At 37.6% G+C, this 21,282-nt stretch overlaps 1 protein-coding gene across 1 annotated transcript in view; it reads right to left on the reverse strand.

Moving 5' to 3' along the window:
• UNC80 (unc-80 subunit of NALCN channel complex) overlaps positions 1–21,282 on the reverse strand; it is a 240,407-nt gene that overhangs the window by 100,285 nt on the left and 118,840 nt on the right. The window contains exons 25-28 of the mRNA XM_089916431.1: positions 20,656–20,789; positions 15,165–15,330; positions 8,787–8,990; positions 6,731–6,831 (exon numbers count right to left, since the gene is read on the reverse strand). Coding sequence (XP_089772557.1) covers positions 6,731–6,831; positions 8,787–8,990; positions 15,165–15,330; positions 20,656–20,789 — 605 coding nt within the window. The remainder of the gene's footprint in view (positions 1–6,730; positions 6,832–8,786; positions 8,991–15,164; positions 15,331–20,655; positions 20,790–21,282) is intronic.

The following is a 21,282-nucleotide window of genomic DNA, read 5'->3' on the forward strand; positions in this document are numbered from 1 at the left end:
CAAGCCTTGGAAAATTTAAGAAAACTGAAATCATGTCAAGCATCTTTTTGGACCACAACGTTATGATATTGGAAATCAATTACAGGAAAAAAAACTGTACAAAACACAGGAGGCTAAACAGTGAACTACTAAATAACCAAGAGATCAGTGAAGAAATCAAAGAAGAAATTAAAAAACACATAGAAACAAATGACAATGAAAACACGATGATCCAAAATCTATGGGACGAAGCAAAGGCTGTTCTAATAGGGAAGTCTATAGCAATTCAATCTCACCTCAAGAAACAAGAAAAATCTCAAATAAAAAATCTAATCCTACACTTAAAACAACTAAAGAAAGAAGAACAAAAAAACCCAAAGTCAGTAGAAGGAAAGAAAGCATAAATATCAGAGCAGAAATAAGTGAAACAGAAACAAAGAAAACAATAGCAAGGGTCAATAAAACTAAAAGCTGGTTCTTTGAGAAGATAAACAAAATTGATAAACTCTTAGCCAGACTCATCGAGAAAAAAAGGGAGAGGATGCAAATCAATAAAATTAGAAACTAAAAAGGAGAAATCACACCTGACACCACAGAAATACAAAGGATTATAAGAGACTACTACAAATAACTATGTGAAAATAAAATGGAAAACCACAAAGAAATGGACAAATTCTTGGAAAGGTACAATTTTCCCAGACTGAACCAGGAAGAATTAGAAAATATAAACACACCTATCACAGTAATGAAATTGAAACTGCAATTAAAAATCTTCCAACAAACAAAAGTCCAGGACCAGATGGCTTCACAGGCGAATTCTATCAAACATTAAGAGAAGAGCTAACACCTATCCTTCTCAAACTCTTCCAAAAAATTGCAGAGGGAGAAACACTCCCAAATTCATTCTATGAAGGCACCATCACCCTGATACAAAAACCAGAAAAAGATATCACAGAAAAAGGAAATTATAGACCAGTATCACTGATGAACATAGATGCAAAAATCCTGAACAAAATACTAGCTAACAGAATCCAGCAACACATTAAAAGGATTATACACCACGATCTAATGGGATTTATCCCAGGGATACAAGGATTCTTCAAATATGCAAATCAATGTGATACACCACATTAACTAATTAAGGAATTAAAACCATATGATCATCTCAACAGATGCAGAAAAAGCTTTTGACAAAATTCAAAACTTACTTATGATAAAAACTCTCCAGAAAATGGGCATAGTGGGAACCTACCTCAACATAATAAAGGCCACATATGACAAACCCACAGCAAGCAGCATAATCAATTGTGAAAAACTGAAAGCATTTCCACTAAGATCAGGAACAGGACAAGGACGTCCACTCTCACCACTCTTATTCAACATAGTTTTGGAAGTCCTAGCCATGGCAATCAGAGAAGGAAAAGAAATAAAGGAATACAAATTGGAAAAGAAGAAGTAAAACTGTCACTGTTTGCAGATGACATGATACTATACATAGAAAATCCTAAAGATGCCACCAGAAAACTACTAGTCAATGAATTTGGTAAGGTTGCAGGATACGAAATTAATGCACAGAAATATCTGGCATTCCTATACACCACCAACAAAATATCAGAAAAAGAAATTAAGGAAACAATCCCATTCACCATCGTAACAAAAAGAATAAAATACCTAGGAATAAACCTGCCTAAGGAGGCGAAAGACTTGTACTCAGAAAACTGTAAGACACTGATGAAAGAAATCAAAGATGACATAAACAGATAGAGAAACATACCATGTTCTTGTATTGGAAGAACCAGTATTGTGAAAATGACTATACTACCCAAAGCAATCTACACATTCAAGGCAATACCTATCAAACTACCAATGGCATTTTTCACAGAATTAGAACAAAAAATTTTACAATTCGTATGGAAACACAAAAGACCCCGAATAGCCAAAGCAACCTTGAGAAAGAAAAATGGAGTTGGAAGAATCAGGCTCCCTGACTTCAAACTATACCACAAAGCTACAGCAATCAAGACAGTATGGTACTGGCACAAAAACAGAAATATAGATCAATGGTACAGGATAGAATGCCCAGAGATAAACCCACACGCATATGGTCATCTAATTTACGACAAGGGAGGCAAGAACATACTGTGGAGAAAGGACAGCCTCTTCAATAAGTGGTGCTGGGAAAACTGGACAGATACATGTAAAAGAATGAAATTAGAACACTAACACCAAACACAAAAATAAACTCAAAATGGATTAAAGACCTAAATGTAAGACCAGACACTATAAAACTCTTAGAGGAAAAACACCCTTTGACATAAACCACAGCAAGATCTTTTTTGACCCACCTCCTAGAGTAACGGAAATAAAAACAAAAATAAAGAAATGGGACTTAATTAAACTTAAAAGATTTTGCACAGCAAAGGAAACCCTAAAACATGACAAGACAACCCTCAGAATGGGAGAAAATATTTGCAAACGAAAGAACAAAGGATTAATCTCCAAAATATACAAACAGCTCATGGAGCTCAATATCAAAAAAGCAAACAATCCAATTAAAAAATGGGCAGAAGAGCTAAATAGACATTTCACCAAGGAAGATATACAGATGGGCTAGAAGTACATGAAAAGATGCTCAACATCACTGATCATTAGAGAAATGCAAATCAAAACTACAATGAGGTATCACCTCACAGTGGTCAGAATGGCTATTATGAAAAAATCTAGCAACAATAAACACTGGAAAGGATGTGGTGAAAAGGGAACCCTCCTGCACTGTTGGTAGGAATGTAAATTGATACAACCACTATGGAAAACAGTATGGAGGTTCCTTAAAAAACTAAAAATAGAACTACCATATGACCCAGCAATCCCACTACTGGGCATATACCCTGAGAAAACCATAATTCAAAAAGAGTCATGTACCACAATGTTCATTGCAGCTCTATTTACAGTAGCCAGGACATGGAAGCAACCTAAGTTGCGCGGTCCGGGAAAATCCCACATGCCGCAGAGCGGTTAGGCCCGTGAGCCATGGCCGCTGAGCCTGCGCGTCCAGAGCCTGTGCTCCGCAACGGGAGAGGCCACAACAGCAGTGAGAGGCCCACGGACCGCCAAAAAAAAAAAAAAAAAAAAAAAAAAAGATTCAGGCACCTCAGTGTTCATAGCAGCACTATTTACAATAGCTAAGACATGGGAACAACCTAAATGTCCACTGACAGATGAATGGATAAAGATGTGGTGTATATATATATATATATATATATATATATATATATATACACACAATGGAATATTGCTCAGCCATGAAAAGAATGAAACAATGCCACTTGCAGCAACATAGATGGGCCTCAAGATTTTCATACTAAGTGAAGTAAGCCAGACAGAGAAAGACAAATACTATGATATCACTTATATATGGAATCTAAAACATGACACAAATGAACTTATCTACGAAACAGAAACAGACTCACAGACATAGAGAACAGACTTGTCATTGCCAAAGAATAGGGGATGTGGGGGAGGGATGGACTGGGAGTTTGGGATTAACAGATGCAAACTATTATAAACAGAATAGATAAACAACAAGGTTCTACTGTATAGCACAGGGAACTATAGTCAATATCCTGTGATAAACCATGACGAAAAAAATATGAAAAAGAAAATATATGTATATATGTATGACTGAATCACTGCTGTAGAGTAGAAATTAACACAACGTTGTAAATCAGCTATACTTCAATACATTAAAAAAAGAGAATATTATAAACATCTTCTTGTTAATAAATGTGAATATTTGGATTAAATTAACAAATTCCTAGGAAAAAAAATCAATTTGCCCAATCTGCTCCCTGGAGAAATCTTAATTATATTACATAAATTAAATCTGTAATTAATAACTTTCCTACAAAGAAATTTTTAGATCTAGAAGGTTCTACCAGTGATCCCTTCTAAATATTTAAAGAATAAATAACTCTGGTCTTACACAAACACTTCCAGAGGGTTAACGGAACACAAAACTAAAAAGCATTATTGAATAAAATTGAAGAGATCCTAAATGAATGATGGAACACAAATTAATGGAGGATAGACCATTTTATACATTAGAAGACTTATTAAAGATTTTAATTCCTCAGTTTTAATGATCTTTGTATTCAAAGTAAGGCTGCTGTGGAAGCTTTCTTATGGAAATTAACAAGGTGATTCTAATAGAAATGAATATAGCCAAGAACAGAACAGGCCACCCTGCAGAAGAACAAAGCTGGAGGATTTACACTTATGTGAAAAAAAGAAATCAGACACAATAGAGTGCCCAGCATATGTCACCAATTATATGCATTTCAAAAACAGACAAAATAATTTTTGGTCTTAGAAGTTAGAATGGCAGTGACCAATAGCAGAGAGTAGTGGCTGGTTGAGGGCCCGGGTAGGGCTTCTAAGGTACTGCTAATGTTCTTCTTGAACTGGTGGTGGTTACACAGATGTGTCCATTTTGTGAAAATTTATTGAGCAGTACACAAAGATTTTGTATGCTTTTTAATATGTAGGTTGGACTTCACTAAAAAGTTTACTCTAAAAACAGCTGCCTCAGAGATTCTCAAAATCAGCCAGTTCTGGAGATTAACCAGTTCCAAGGGCATAGCACTGTAAACACTGAGCGTGAAGTACCAGCCAGCCCTTTATCTGACCCTACCAGGAAGTCAGATTAAAATCAGAGGAGATGGAGACATTCCATATCTAAGATCAATAATAGTGCTGGCCTCTTCAATAAGTGGTGCTGGGAAAACTGGACAGCTACATGTAAAAGAATGAAATTAGAACAATCCCTAACACTATACACAAAAATAAACTCAAAATGGATTAAAGACCTAAATGTAAGGGCAGACACTATAAAACTCTTAGAGGAAAAGATAGGCAGAATACTCTATGACATAAATCACAGCAAGATCCTTTTTGACCCACCTCCTAGAGAAATGGAAATCAAAACAAAAATAAACAAATGGGACCTCATGAAACGTAAAAGCTTTTGCACAGCAAAGGAACCCATTAACAAGACGAAAAGACAACCGTCAGAATGGGAGAAAATATTTGCTAATGAAGCAACTGACAAAGGATTAATCTCCAAAACTTACAGGCAGCTCATGCAGCTCAATATCAAAAAACCAAACAACCCAATCCAAAAATGGGCAGAAGACCTAAATAGACATTTCTCCAAAGAAAATATACAGATTGCCAACAAACATAGGAAAGGATGCTCAACATCACTAATCATTAGAGAAATGCAAATCAAAACTACAATGAGATATCATCTCACACCAGTCAGAATGGCCATCATCAAAAAATCTAGAAACAATAAATGTTGGAGACGGTGTGGAGAAAAGGGAACCCTCTTGCACTGTTGGTGGGAATGTAAATTGATACAACCAGTATAGAGAACAATATGGAGGTTCCTTAAAAAACTAAAAATAGAACTACCATAGGACCCAGCAATGCCACTACGGGGCATATATCCTGAGAAAACCATAATTCCAAAAGAGTCATGTACCACAGTGTTCATTGCAGCTCTATTTACAATAACCAGGACATGGAAGCATCCTAAGTGTCCATCAACAGATGAATGGATAAAGAAGATGTGGCACATATATACAATGGAATATTACTCAGCCATAAAAAGAAACGAAATTGAGTTATTTGTAGTGAGGTGGATGGACCTGGAGTCTATCATACAGAGTGAAGTAAGTCAGAAAGAGAAAAACAAATACCATATGTTAACACATATATATGGAATCTAAAAAAAAAAAAAAAATTCTGAAGAACCGGGGGCAGGATAGGAATAAATGCGCAGATGTAGAGAATGGACTTGAGGTCACGGGGTGGGGGGAAGTGTAAACTGGTATGAAGTGAGAGAGTGGCATGGACATATATACACTACTAAATGTAAAATAGCTAGTCGGAAGCAGCCACATAGCACAGGGAGATCAGCTCGGTGCTTTGTGACCACCTAGAGGGGTGGGATAGGGAAGGTGGGAGGGAAATGCAAGAGGGAGGAGGTATGGGGATATATGCATATGTATAGCTGATTCGCTTTGTTATAAAGCAGAAACTAACACATCATTGTAAAGCAATCATACTCCAATAAAGATGTTAAAAAATAATAATAATAATAGTGCTGGCAGTACCCTGCCAACTGTGGATCTCACATCATGCTTCCCGACCTTTCTTTTCCTTTCTTTACACCCAGGTCAAACCTTGAACTGTAATCTGTGCTTGGGATTCCCTCCTGCCTGTGCCCTCTGGAGAGCCCTTTGAGGTGTGACCTTCATCATCTTAGAATCTCCATGTCCTAGTTTACAATTTGATCTAATACAGACTCAAGACTGACACCATGACCTTGCTCTCAGCATTTGTGGTGACCTGTATAAAAGTGATCGTGATGCCTTGCCTTGTGTCACTCAGTCTCTCTTGACCACCAACCTGGCCTGATCCCTCAGGGTTTTTTTCCCTGACTTATATTGACTCACAAGCCGACTGTAACAAAGCACCCTTGGTCTTAGATAAGCTTCAAATGAATATAATCCAGCAGAAGACCAATCTTAGTGAGTATCCAGAGGTTCAGCTGAAATAAAAGCCTATAATGTTTCTAATAGGCTGAAATGATAGATGTTTTTAGTACAGTCTTTCATCCTACCTCCACAGATCTTCCCCAATGCCAAAAGAAATTGATCTCAGCGCTCTTTCTGAGATTCCTACTTACATGAAGCCATGACATGTTCCTGTGGTAATTTTCCTCCGTGCTGGCTGTACTCATTCCCTCTGGCTCAATGCTGGGCTCACTTGCACTCCAAGGACTCCCTTCTTCAAAAGAAAAATACCAAGAAAGGTTATATTGTTCTGTCTCCCTGGAGAGCATGTTGCTATGGTATAGTGGTCCATGCTTTTGAATCCTAGGGCAGACTACCATGGCCAATGGGTTACAGGGCATAGCATTGGCTTTAGTGGAGTAATATTAATAGGAGCTGTTCCCTTCACCACCAGCTGAACTGGCAATTACAAAGACATTTATGATCTCTGTTATGGTGGCTTCCACTTTGAGATATGGGAGCAGAGAAAAAGAACAGAGTCAAGTCCTTGAATTGCTGAGATGAGCAAGTTATTGGTTGAGTGTGCCCAAATCCATTCCAGACTGCCCAGACCTCGCAGGTGTAGTTAAGTAGGGACACCAACCAACCTGCAGTGGCCACAAAGGGTGCTGCTACCTCCACTGCTGCTGTGACTACGGCTAGTGCTACTACTCTTAACACCACCTGGCTTTGCTATCAGAGCTATTTCAAAGATGGGTGGTGCCTTGGAAAGACTAAGGGAATTTGGAAGCAACTGTGCCCAACTGTGGACAACCCTTTGTCCAAACTCGTCTCTGTAGGAAACTGTGAAGGAGACATGTCACAGGAATTCTCTACTCAATATACTAGATAACAAAGCTTTGTCCTCAAATCTACAAGCTTTTCTGGGTATTTCCTATGACAAAACTATGCTTCTAGCTTGGATAGTTTGACTTAACTGGCTAGGCTACATTGATCAATTTAAATAATTAATTCAAATAATATTTTCCCCCAAACTAACTGATGGTACTCTTACAGCTCAGACCTGTAACAAAAGATGTCATAAGGTTTTTTCTATTGTCTCCTTAAAAAAATAAGCTGAATCTTAACTAACGCATAAATTAGCTATTTTCAAAGGCAAGGGTGGGTAGGTGTAGAAACATTTTCTATTTTAAACTCCCCTTGATTAAATATACTCAGCTTCTGTTTCAGCAGGCTAGATCGATAATTTATCCACATTTCCTGACTGACTTCTGAAACAACTTACTTAGAAAGAAGAATTTTACACTTTGGTTTTCATACAGGGATTGAAAGGCAAAGAATATGCACTTCAATTTTTAACCTAACATTTAAATTCTAGGCAGCTGGTGAGTCCTATCGGCAAGCCTGCTTAATCTTTTTCTTGTCTACTAAGATGATGATGAGAGCCCGTAGGACTAACACATTTGGGGATTCAGGGTCTCTTTGGGTCCTATAGTGACAATCTACAACTCTGATTGTATATAAAGCTTATTCTCAGGAGTTTAACATACTTTACTATCATCCCTAATTTACCTTTAGAGCATCCTTTACACAGTAGGCAAGGAGTACACAGAATTATTCTCACTGGGTAGCTGGGGAAAACAAATCCCTGAGAAGTTAAGTGACTTGCTGAAGGTCACTAATTGTTAGATTAGTAGACAATCTTTCCTTTCTGAAATTTTGGTTGTTTTTACTTGGGAAATAGAGACTTTAGTTTATAGAAGACTTTAAGCCAGCTATTCCCAAGGGAATATCTACATTTTGCTTTAAAGGTCTTGACCAGAAGAATAAAGGCACAAAGATCTAGATTTCAAAAAACTGTCCTTGTCATTAAAATGTTTTCTTTCCCTACTGTAGACTCCATATGCTCCCTGCTCAAGCTGTGGTCCTTGAACCAGCAGCATCAACTTTACCAGGAAGCTTGTTAAAAGCGTAGAATCTCAGGCTCCCATCCCAGAGATGCTGAATCAGGACTGCGTTTTAACAAGCTCCCAGCTGACCCTGTGCACAGTAAGGCTGGAGCAGCCCTGCTCTGGAGGGCAACATAGCTTATGGACTAAACAAGTACTCTAACCTATGACTCTGCCCTCCATCTACTGATGTATCAGAAAATGGACTTGAGCTGTTTGGGGATTCGGTCTCTGTCTTCCTACCCCCCACGTCCCTGCACAGCCCACTCCTCTATGTTACCTAGGTCAGTGACAGTGTCCCTGCTCTGGGACAGCTGCAGCTTCTCAGCCTCAGACTCTGAGTCCTGCCGTGATAACTTGCTGCTCTTTAAGCTGCCGACCCGGCGAATGCTGGACAAGGAACCCCCCTTCTTCACCTGGAAACTGCGGGTTCCTTTAATCTGGAGCAGGCGGGAACCTCCTATCCTGATCTTCCTGCTGGGAACTGTATTAAAAGAATAAAATAGGGCTTTTTCCCCCTTAGTTCTCCCCAGCCAGCGTTAGAGCCAAGCTCTCCCCAGCTTGTCCCTGAACAGCCTCCTCTCTGCTGGCCGGGATGAGCAGCATGTCTGGACAAGGAGCTTCTCCCAAGCCCCAAGTCAGGCGGCTTTGTTAGGTGGGCAGGAGGCTGGGTCCACCACGAAGGGCTGGTGCAGCTTCTTTCTTGGACACACAGCTCATCAGTGCTGGGAACAACCTGCTCTCTCTTTGGCCCAGAATTCACAAGCATGAGCGCGCCCTCGCCACGGAGTCCTCCGGGACCGTTAGTACATTCACACAGCATCAATGCTTGATTCAGCAGAACCACCAACCATTTGTTTTTGTTTTTCTTTTGAAATGGGACTGACAGACTTATGTGAGTTAGGGAAACCCCTTCATGGAAAATCCCTTCATTTGGGAATACCTCATTAAGAAATAAAAACAAGAGGCGCTTCTCTCTCCAACAGTCGGCAGTGGGTTCCACTGAGCTCCTCAGCAAAGTCACTAAAAGATGTTTGCAGTGGGGGTGCTTTGGGTGAACGTGTGTGAAATGGTTCCATTTTCAATGCACCTAATGATTTCATAGCATCCTCCTCAGTCAAAAGGTTGGGTGAGATATGAGTCCAAAAGTTGCAACACCCTGAATCAATCTTACAGTCTACATGAACCAAGAAGAACATGCATTACTCCTCTTTAGTGTTCTGGAAGAAACAGTCATCAGTGAGGAAAATAAAAGGGTAAAAGAAACACGTTCAACTTGAAACCTACATTTTAACCATAAGCATCCGTATTTCCCATAGTCATATCCACACCTTCTTTTTCTTTTGAGGACTTGGTGTTGTCACACATTGATATGGTAAGGGTGATTTAGAAAGTTTTTAGGGCTTCAAGTGATTATCAGGAAGGGGCTGTTTTTGTAAGGTTTCCTTCTTAAGACATGAACAAGATTTCTTACTAATTATTTAAGGCACAGCTATTAATATTTTAGTGCCAATCAGGAAGATTGCATTTTAGTCTCAAGTTTCTCACTCACAGGAGAGTTAGTCTGTGATAGAACTCATAGCGCTCCATAAAATGTTAATTAGTGCCATATAAAGGAGCCTAGATTCCTGTTGAATAATGTGAAATGTTTAATCTCTGATTTACTCGTATGACTGAGAAAGACTAAAATTATCACCACTCAGCTGGCAAAGGCTACATGGAGCTCCGTGAACACATCTGGATAGAATTTCGCATCTAGACAGAAATTCTCACAGCACAGTTGAATACATCCCACAAAGACCATAATGCTCTATTTTAGTTATAGCACAAAACTCATCCACTGTATTTTTCAGTGTTATTTTTAGGTATAATTGAGACTTTATGACTTATCTGAAATGCATTTGAAACCGAATATACTTATCATTTTTAATGACTATTAATACAATTTATGTCAAAATAGATTGGGAAGTAGAGAAAATGATTAAAGAAATAATTTAAAAATTTTTACAGAGGCACACTTTGGCATTCTTTGCCTGATTTCACGATATTTTTCAGCCTACAAGTACAGCAAAATAACCCCAGATTAATATGACATGAAAAAGAATTTAATTTTGAGAAACTGTTCTATCACCAAAGATAATTGGAGACATTTTATAGCACTGAAAAAAATAATGTTCAGAATTATGGCATTGGTTATTTACAAAGGACATAATATAGTTAGAATTCAGATTTGGTAAAGTACATGAAAGACATCAGTCGAGATTCTACACCACTGAAGTTTAGCCTTTATCTCCATGACAACGAGAACTAGTATGAAAGCAAAACAAATTCATCTAAATTAGATAAAACATCTCTTTTCCTTTTTCTCTTACACCGCATATATCCATCAGCAAGTCCTGCTGATTCAACACTTCAAAAGAGCGTAGGATTTTGAAAGCCCTGTCACCTATTCCCTAGACTAATATAACTACCAAACTGCTTGCTCTTACCCCCACTCTAACAGCTTGACTCATCTTTTAAATACATAAATCATAAATACAAATATTATATCGCTTTTCTGGTCAAAACCTGACAACAACTCTCAGACACATTTAAATAGAATTAAATTTCTAACCATATCTACAGACCCTATTTATTTGCCCTTTGCCTGACCCTCTCTCCTACCGCTCTTCCCCCAACTCATTCTGTTGCAACCTTGTTGTCCTTTTTGCCCTTCTTCACATGCCCCAAGTTCATTCCTGCATCGGAGCCTTGTTCTCACTGTTGTCTCTGTTTGGAAGACTCTTCTCTCAGCCCTTCACATGACTGGATCCTTGACATCACGCAAGTCTCACCTCAATGACACTTAGGACTACAATCCTTCCTACTTCAGGTTGCTACCAATTCTCTGACCCTAACTTGTTTTCTTCATACTACTTATCTCTACTTGAAAGTCCAGAAGTTAATGTTATTCACTATTAAGTTATTAACTATTAGCTAATATAAACTAAAATACATGTGGGAAATTTTCCCTGTTCATTGCTGTATTCTAGGAACCTGTAATAGCGCCTGATATACAACAGGTGCTCAGTATATGACTGTTGAGTGATCACACATGTCTCGGTGTCTGTATTCTGGAATGCCAGTCTTAGTTTGTATCTGGAATATGGATAAAATGATCTGACAGATCTTGCTTGGAGATTTTAGGCAGACATTTTTAGTTCTAAGGATTATTTCATGTTAGTTTTCCTTTGTAGAATCCAAATTGTCCTCAAGTTATTTCAAGAACTCACATTTTTAGATGTTATACAAACAGATGGTATGAAATTTTAAATAAAATTTTAATAATCTGAGTTAGCAGGGTCCCTGTGGTCCCCATTTTCACATCAGCTTTAGCATCTGGTATCAGCTTATTGAAAGGATTAAGGAAGATTTAGGAATCTTCAGGAAGTTTCTTGCCAACTGGTAAAGGGCATTTTATGAATATGTTCTCATTTTATCTATACTTTTAGTTTTCTGCTCCTAATTTATTAAATAACTTTCATGTAATTACATAGCCATTCTATGAGGAGAAAAATTATTAAGTATTTGTGTGTTTGAATATTAAAGGCAATTTACATAAATGATAATCATGAAATTAAAGTGTTCTTAAAAATTAATCTGAGGTTTTATTTTTTTAAATGGTGTAGAATTTACTCTGCTGAAATTTGACCATGTCAGTATTAGCAATTTTTATTTCAACTACTTTAAATAATAACTAACATAATAATTTTGAATGGGAAAAAATCCCTGTGGGATATGTTTAAAAGATGGGAGTTTCACAGAATCATGGACATAGAGAACAGAATGGTAGTTGCCAAGGGGTAGAGGGTTGGAGGAGGCATGGAGTGGGAGGCTGGGGTTAGCAGATGTAAGCTATTATATATAGAATGGATAAACAACAAGGCCCTACTGTATAGCACAGAGAACTATACTCAATATCCTATAATAAACCATAGTGGAAAAGAATATAAAAAAAGAATGTACATATATGTATAACTGAACCACTTTGCTGTACAGCAGAAATTAACACATTGTAAATTAACTATACTTCAATTAAAAAAATATTGATAAAAAAGAAGGATGTTTCTCATCATATGCAGTCATCCTCGTCATAAGTAGTAGTATTTGAACAAACCTTGACTTGATACCTCTTCATACTCAGAAACTGCCAAAATTTGGCTAATCCTTCCCACAACATGGCTTCTGTTCACCATAAATTCAACACAATATAATTATTTGCATTTTTTAAATGCTGTGACAATCTGATCTTAAAATATTAAAAAATTTTTTTCAGAATATATCCATTCCTTACAACATTTTAAATATTTTAAATATGTTGTGTTTTCTTTATCTAGGGCTATTTCTTTTTTAAAAAACATATATATATTCTTTTTCAGATTATTTTCCATTATTGGTTATTACAAGATATTGAGTTTCTTCCCTGTGCTATATAGTGGGTCCTTGTTGTTTACCTCTTTTATATATAGTAGTGTGTATATATGAATCCCAAACTCTTAATTTGTCTCTCCCCTCCCCCACCATCCCCTGTGGTAACCACGTTTGTTTTTCTATGTCTGTGAGTCTATTTCTGCTTTGTAAATAAGTTCATTTGTATCATATTTTAAGATTCCACATATAAGTGATATCGTATGATATTTGTCTTTCTCTGTCTTCACTTAATATAATCTCTAGGTCCATCTATGTTGCTGTAAAAAGCATTTCATTCTTTTTTATGGCCAAGTAATATTCCATTGTTTGTATATGTATATATATATATATACACACACATATGCATACACACGCACACATGCACACACACACACCCCACATCTTTTTTATCCATTCATCTGTTGATGAACATTTAGGTTGCTTCCATGTCTTGGCTATTGTAAACAGTGCTGCTATGAACTTTGGGGTGCATGTATCTTTTCTAATTAGTTTTCTCCAGATATATGCCCAGGAATGGGATTGCTGGATCACATGGTAATTATTTTTAGTTTTTCAAGGAACCTCCATACTGTTCATAGTGGCTACACCTATTTACATTCCCACCAACAATGTAGGAAGGTTTCTTTTTCTCCACACCCTCTTCGGCATTTATTATTTGTAGACTTTTTAACGATGGCCATTCTGACCTGTGTGAGGTAATACCTCACTGCAGTTTTGATATGCATTTATCTAATAATTAGTGATACTGAGCATCTTTTTATGTGCCTGTTGGCCAAGCCTTCTTTGGAGAAATGTTTATATAAGTCTTCTGTAGGGCTATGTCTTTTGAGAATCATGCATTCCTTAAACTACCAAACATTTATGCAGTCACTGTCTGCAGAAAATATACCAATGGATAAAACTCTTTGACTCTTTTTACAAATATGCTGTTTTCTAGCGGAATTCATTAGAAAAACATTGAAGGATAATGAAACTTAAGAAAATAGAAAAATCAAATAGAGAAGTTAACAGTTTAAAGGAGCCTTTAAAGAGCAACTTAAAACTTTGCAATCTGTAACTCATATTTAGGATTTTCTGCGTGGATTTTAATCTAATGCTCATGATATAAATAAAAAAAACCAATGGTGACGATTATTTATTGTGTCCTTATTAGGTATCTGGTACTGAGTTTATGTTTTACTTGCAATGTCTCTTTTAAAGCTTTCAACATTCCAATGTGGTAGGTGTTATTAATCTAATTTTACAGGGAAGAAAACTGGCTTAGAAGGTAAGAAACTTGGACAAGGCCACATAACTACTTTATTTCACCATTTTAAGATGCACATTTTTTTACATTTGAACATCTCTGAAATTGAGATTTGGCTTACAACTGATGACATCTTAAGATCACTAGAGCCAGGTGGCAGTTGGGACACATTTGCTATTGCTTGTGTTCATGTGAATATCTAAAGCACCAGCAACAAAATGTACAAAATGGGTGCCAGTGTCTTTTAAGTCCCAGGAACCAAATGATAGTTGGGTGGAGGAGTGGGTGGGATGGTAAGTCAGATGTGTTTGGGAACATTCCTGAAGCAGAGACTGAAGTAGGCTAGCTTCATACAGTTGCACGTTGGCTTGTGTAACTATCACCAATAGCTTTGCTTCTTTTACAGATTCATTTAAGAAATGATGTGTTACTAACACAGAGGACATTATCATATATAAAAACACAGACACTGACAATTCTGAGTTGAAAAGTGATTAAGAATTTGATCTCTGAATTGAAGATGGTTTAGAAAACCTTTAACCAGTTTACCTGGCTGCACAAAGAATGATATAGACCGATAATAAAAATCTACATCTCATTACGTCTGAAAGTCCTCTTTCAGTAAGAATAAAGCACAAATTAAGTGATAAGAAAGTACTGCATAAGAGCTGAATGGGGAGTATTTTTCCTTTCTCATTGGTATATAAGATAATGGTTCATCTTACAACTGATGCCATCTTAGATTCAATGGGATATGGAGAATTGCTGAGCCGGAATTAGAGTCTGACTGCAGAGTCCAACTCCTAACTAGCATGACTGCCTACCTCACTGAGTCAACAACAGTTTTGGACTTCTTTCAGTGCACAATTCTGCAGTTTAGACCCGAGACCAAATATCCCATGAGAAACCCTGAAACGTGAATTAATTTTTGCTTATCCATACCTTTCTTCTCCTCAACACCTGCATCTGATTTGAGGGTGTGGCTACTACTGTGAAGGGAATCTTTTGAGTCTTCATTTTCATCCAGGACACCAGCAAAGCTGATCTTCCTCTCATATCTGTGCCGGTCCAACTCAGGATCCAAACGAAGTCGGCAGCTCTCCAAGTCCTGAAATGTCAGTGAGGAGCACATGGATGCTGGCATCTCCCCAGCACTGCATTAGTTTTTCGGCAAACCTCCCTCCATATATTTTTTTTTTTTTTTTGCGGTACGCGGGCCTCTCACTGTTGTGGCTCCTCCCATCGCGGAGCACAGGCTCCGGACGCGCAGGCCCAGCGGCCATGGCTCACGGGCCCAGCCGCTCCACGGCATGGGGGATCCTCCCGGACCGGGGCACAAACCCTTGTCCCCTGCATCGGCAGGCGGACTCTCAACCACTGTGCCACCAGGGAAGCCCCCTCCCTCCATTTTAAGCTGCACACAACAGCATTTAAACAGCCAAATTTCCCTCTATCTAATGCCAGGTTTAGACTGGGGTCATGAAGATGTTTTCCTTAATCCACAGGTTAAGGATTCAGTCTCACAAGACTGTCCCCACTTCAGACATCAGTTGTAAGGCCAAGTGCTCACCTGTGCTTCTAACCAACTGGTTATAAATTGAAGGTTCCAACAACACCCCTCCTCAGTTTCAATTAATTTGCTAGGGGGGGCTCATAGAACTCGAGAAATATTTTGCTTACTAGATCACTGGTTTATCATAAAAGGATATAATCAGCAACAGCTAGATGGAAGAAATGCACAGGCCAAGGTATGGGGTGATGGTGCCAAGCTTCCATGCCCTCTTCAAGGGCAGCACACTCCCCAGTCTTCACGTGTTCACCAACCAGAAGCTCTCCAAACCCTGTTCTTTTGGGTCTTTATGGAGGCTTCATTACATAGGCATGATTGATTAAATCGTTGTCACCTGGAGGTGAGGGGTGGGACTGAAAGTTTCAATTTTCTAATTATTTTGTTGGTTCATCTGGTGACCAGCTGAACCTTAGGTAATCTAGAGGCATTCTACAAGTCACCTCTTAACATAACAAAAGACACCTTGGTCACCCTCCCGACTTAAGAAATTCCAAGGATTTTAGGAGCACTGTGCCAGAAACAGGGATGGAGACCAAACATATATTCTTATCATAAATCACAATATCACACAACAGAAGTAGAAAACAAATACCAAGGTGATGTTGGAGTTAAATCCTGAGGATTAAGTAAAGTTAGCTCTGCAAACTGGTAGGGAAACCAGTTTGGTTTCCTCTTAAGAAACCTCAGGGGTAATGGCCAGAGGTTTAAAACAGGATCATGCGTTGGAGGAATCTCTCACTCTCTCTTAGGAAGACTTCATGATCCCAGAACTGAAAATAAGCCTTGGGGAGTTTAAGTATTTAGTAGGAGTTTGGCCTGTGAGGCCCCAGTGTGGACATTTGACCTGTTCTGTAAATGGAGACTCGCTCATGCTGAAGATCATAATTAATCATTAATCTATGAAGTGCTTTCAGACTTGATAAATGAAAAATATATAAAATGCTAACTTTATTTTTATACAGCATTTTTTCTAATTATGACATAATAATCCCTCAGATTCAAGTAGTTTGAAAAACAAAAACTATTTTGAAAAACCCAGTTTGTACCAAGATTAAAATCTTATGCTTTTAACTATTATTAATAAATGAAACTTCAGACTCTACATATCGTTTCTTCTTTTCCCTTTGAATTAAGAACAGAAGTTATACTTGGGTACTCAGAAAATTATATCACATCTAGAAAAATAAGGAACCACATGGAGTCTATTTAACACTGTCAAAAAATATTCTAGGAATATAATTGTTTCTCTGAAATTAATCCCTTTTAGGAAAAAAAATAACCTAACTACTTTCCATTTTGGTAGCCAAATTTAATTAGATAAGTTTCTTAGGTGGGACAAAAAGTAATAAAATAACAATTCTGATTATCAAAAGTAGTTCTCTCTTCCAACTTCTTGTATCTACTAGTCAAAATCCTACTTATCTTTCAAAGTTACATTCAAATGTGATCTCATCCAGGAAGGCTCTTCAGATTTTTCCAGTCCCTTCTTTGGCCAACCCTGGCCCTCTGCTCCTTTCTTAAGTGTGTTGTTTACGTGTTGGTTCTCCTGTTACAACATAGTCATCTCTGCATCACCCCCACTCCCACCTCTGCATCCATCACACCACCTTGCTCACAGCCTTACTCTCAAATATTCATCAGTCCACTCTTCATATATGTGAACTGTGCTTTGCTTCTGATTCCTTAACTTTAGGAGCATTTGGAATCCAGCAGTGTATTATTTATAACCTGACTTGTTAAATCCAGTTGATACAGTTGGTACAGCTTCTAGCACAATCTTGTACAAAAGCACCCAATATGTTGTTTTCCCTAATGAGTGAATATAGATGTACAGAGACTTCCTTACTGCCTTTTACTTTATTATTATGGACTCGTCTTGGCGTTGGATGGGAATTAATTTAATTCCATATTGCTTGGTCATCAGTTATTGGTTTTACTAATTCAACAGGAAAACATTTTAACAGACCAGCAGTTTTATAGACAAAATTATCTAAAAAATATTTCTTTGTTTTCAAGTTTGGAAGTTAACAATCAGAGAAAAATTGATTGCTATGCTTTTTATGATAAATATTGTAAAATATGGTATCCTTTTTTAGATATTATTTGTATGGTTCACAAAAAGAGTGAAAAAAAATGCTACCAGAAGTTGTTTTTTGGGGGGGAAAAACACATTAAGTTGCATCCAGGGATCTATCTGGGAAACAATTTGTTAAGTTGGTAAAAATATGGTTTTAGCAACATTTTAAACCCTTTTGATATCATTTTTCCTTTTCTCTTACCGTCATTCCCCACCAAACCAGTGAGTGGTCTCCTGAGATTTCCTGACCCTATCAAATTAACCTTTAGTTATTGTATTTTAGGCTCTTTTGCTTTCTATTCCACACTTTGGATATAAATAGGACTTTTTTTTTTTTTTTTTTTTTTTGCGGTACAGGGGCCTCTCACTGTTGTGGCCTCTCCTGTTGCGGACCGCAGGCTCAGCGGCCATGGCTCACGGGCCCAGCCGCTCCGCGGCACGTGGGATCTTCCCGGACCGGTGCACAAACCTGCGTCCCCTGCATCAGCAGGCGGACTCTCAACCACTGCGCCACCAGGGAAGCCCATAACTAGGACTTTTTCAAGCAACAAATATTTCACAGGGAAATCTCTTTTATCTTGCAAATGGCCTTATGACATTTCTATCAGAAAGACTTTTTCTTGGTAGAAAAGTTTATGTTCCCTATCTTCTCCCATCTTCAAATCTCAGATCCCAGGATATTTACAGCTTCTAATGTGATTTTTCTGGCTTATACTTTTATTATTCTGTACATTAGGGTAGCTATTTATTTTTACTGCTGTTAAAAATGTTACTGAATAAAACATCCCAAAGATCTATAAATACTCTTACAGCAAGTGCTTTGTTAAAACTTTAGAATATTTCATTTTGATGGTATTTATGCTTAGCCTCTTAGATTCACCATTTAGTACAATTTCTTAAAAAAATATTTCAAGCATTTATAGTTTCTGTGTTGGTAAAAGTTTTATGATACTGTTTTTTCTACAATAGTTAAAAAAATGTGATTTGAGTTTTCTTTATCATCAACTGTAGTTAGATAGGTTAAACATGAGAAAGCATCTTTCCCATTTATTTTATAAAGGTCACATCCCAATATATGAACCTATACTTGACAATGAAAATCCTAGCTTAATGAATAAAAGATTTGTGAGACCTAGTTAAAGGCAATGAAAAATTTCCTCTTATTAACTGAATGACCGCAGCCTCTGTTTTAGTTTAATTTCTTGGCATTTTCTCCTAGATAGCCAGTTGATTATACAGTCATTTTTAAAAGATTTGATTAATTTTCTTAAAAAATGAAATGTGTTACAATAATAAGGAATACTTAAACTATAGCTTTATAGTGATGAAAGAAAGAACAAAAATAAGTGACTCAAGTTTCAAGATTCTTATGTTTTAAAATCATAATAGGTCAAAATGTTGACCGTTAAAAATCTGTAAATTTAAAAGTAGATGTGTTTCTGTGCTTTTATGAAGACTGATACAATTAGAATGTTGATAGAATAACACCGACAGAGGCCTACAGATCAGACTTGACTTTAAACTAAACACGTGTTAAGTGGCAGCCTTGATTTGATTTTATAGAATAGTCTCAATATAATAATGAAGGTGACAATTCAGAAAAATCAAGGTTCAGGATAACATGAAATTAAGTAAGGGCAGTAAGAAGAACTCTCTTTTTCAGTATTTAAAGGGTGCAGTTTCACAGGCCACATGTCGGTATGTTTCTCTTGAAAACATATTTTACCTATAAATATTTCCATTTTATGTTTTAGAGTGTGAGGAAACAGGCTGTCCAGACATTGGAAAATCAGAGTTAGAGGCACTGCTCAGGAATACCAGAGCACTGACTTTTTTGTCCCGTTCCCTCCCCTACCTGCCCTCTGGAACTAGGTTATGGCCTTGTTCCTGCTGAGTTTGGTCAAAAAAGCAGGAGAGCTGGTGGATTGTAAAATTCACCTACATGGAACCACACAGATTGTTAGTGTACCAACTGTTCTGGTTGAATAGTGTAAATCTGTGTAAAGGGGGAAAGAAGAGAATTTGGTTCCTCAGCTCTAGCTGGATAACGCCTATGACAAAAGAACCACCGGAAACTTGGTGCCTGTTAGGGAACAAAGGGCCAAGGAAAATGGGCTCTGAGGTGTGCCTCTGTCCCAAATGCTCTGTGATGACTCCTGGCTCTTGTTAGAATTTGTATCCTAAGTTAAATAAATCAGACCCTGATGGTACCGGGGTGTGTGTGTATGTGTGTGTGCCTGTGTGTGTCTGTGTGTTTCCATGCGCGCGTGCGTGTGTGCATGCACACATGTTCTTTCTCTGCCTATCTGTATCCACAAGAAATACTGCAGAAATAAAATATATGTTCAGAGGCATTTACATGCTAAAGACTTGAGTCTTTTCGCCCTTAGTTTAAATGAGAAAATTCATTGGAGGCACATGAATTTATTAGTTGTTAGTATGCAAAAAAAAATCTATCAGTGATTCCTGGAAAATGCTGGCCATTAAACTCGTAGTTTGCAGAGTAAAGGAACCTGGAGGTTCTCAGACATTCCTAGGTTAACTGACAGTGATCAATCAAACATCTTACCCAGTGGTACCATCTTTAGTGATTTCAAGGTCAATTTTAGTTCTTTTTTTTAATAGATAAAAGAGATTTTCTTTTTATATATGAAAATCCCTTGGTTGAATTTTTAAACTATGCGATACATTTGGTCATTTGGTATTTGAGGAAACTGTGAATACTCAAAGTCTAGCCACATGGTTGGACTCTCCAAGTAGCCTCATTATTAATATGTTTTACGTACCATCAGAGGCTCAGTGCGTGGTCTGGGCAGGCAAGAAAAGGTCTCTCGCAGGAAGGTGGTAATCTCCAGGAGAAGCTGGCATGCTGCCATCTTCAAGGCAAAGGGGCAGCCACATTTAGACGGGTTCACAGTACCTATGGAATGAAAGAGTCCTTTTACAAGCAAACAAACCAATAAAAAATAGAGAGGCACAGTTTGATGGACATAGCTACACATGTGTAAAATCAAATTGCATATGAGAATGTTACCTATACATGTGCAAAATGAAACTGCAAATGAGGATGTTTCCTGTACACGTTCAATTTACCCAGTCCCTTTAGCATAATCTATGCATTACAATACACCTCTCTTTTGCTCCATTTTGCAATTCTATAATGAATGCCTCAGTATTAAAATGTCAATCAATAAGAATTAAATTATTCTCCTCAAGGTATCATAGAGTAACAAAATGCAGCTCCACTAGACCGGAAAGCCTTTTAATGAAAACAGAAACAGAAAGCAGTCCTGCCAGATTTTCATATCGTTATTCAATCAGATTTAGACAAGGTACAGAGCCGTGAACTAGATTTGGAACTACAAAAATCCTGTCAGCTCACTTTGTGAGAGACGTCTGTCTTGATGTTCTTA

Source organism: Delphinapterus leucas, chromosome 8 (assembly GCF_059928025.1).
Source record: "Delphinapterus leucas isolate spDelLeu-1000000601 "Yukka" chromosome 8, BTC_Dleu_Yukka2, whole genome shotgun sequence".
Lineage (NCBI taxonomy): Eukaryota > Metazoa > Chordata > Mammalia > Artiodactyla > Monodontidae > Delphinapterus > Delphinapterus leucas.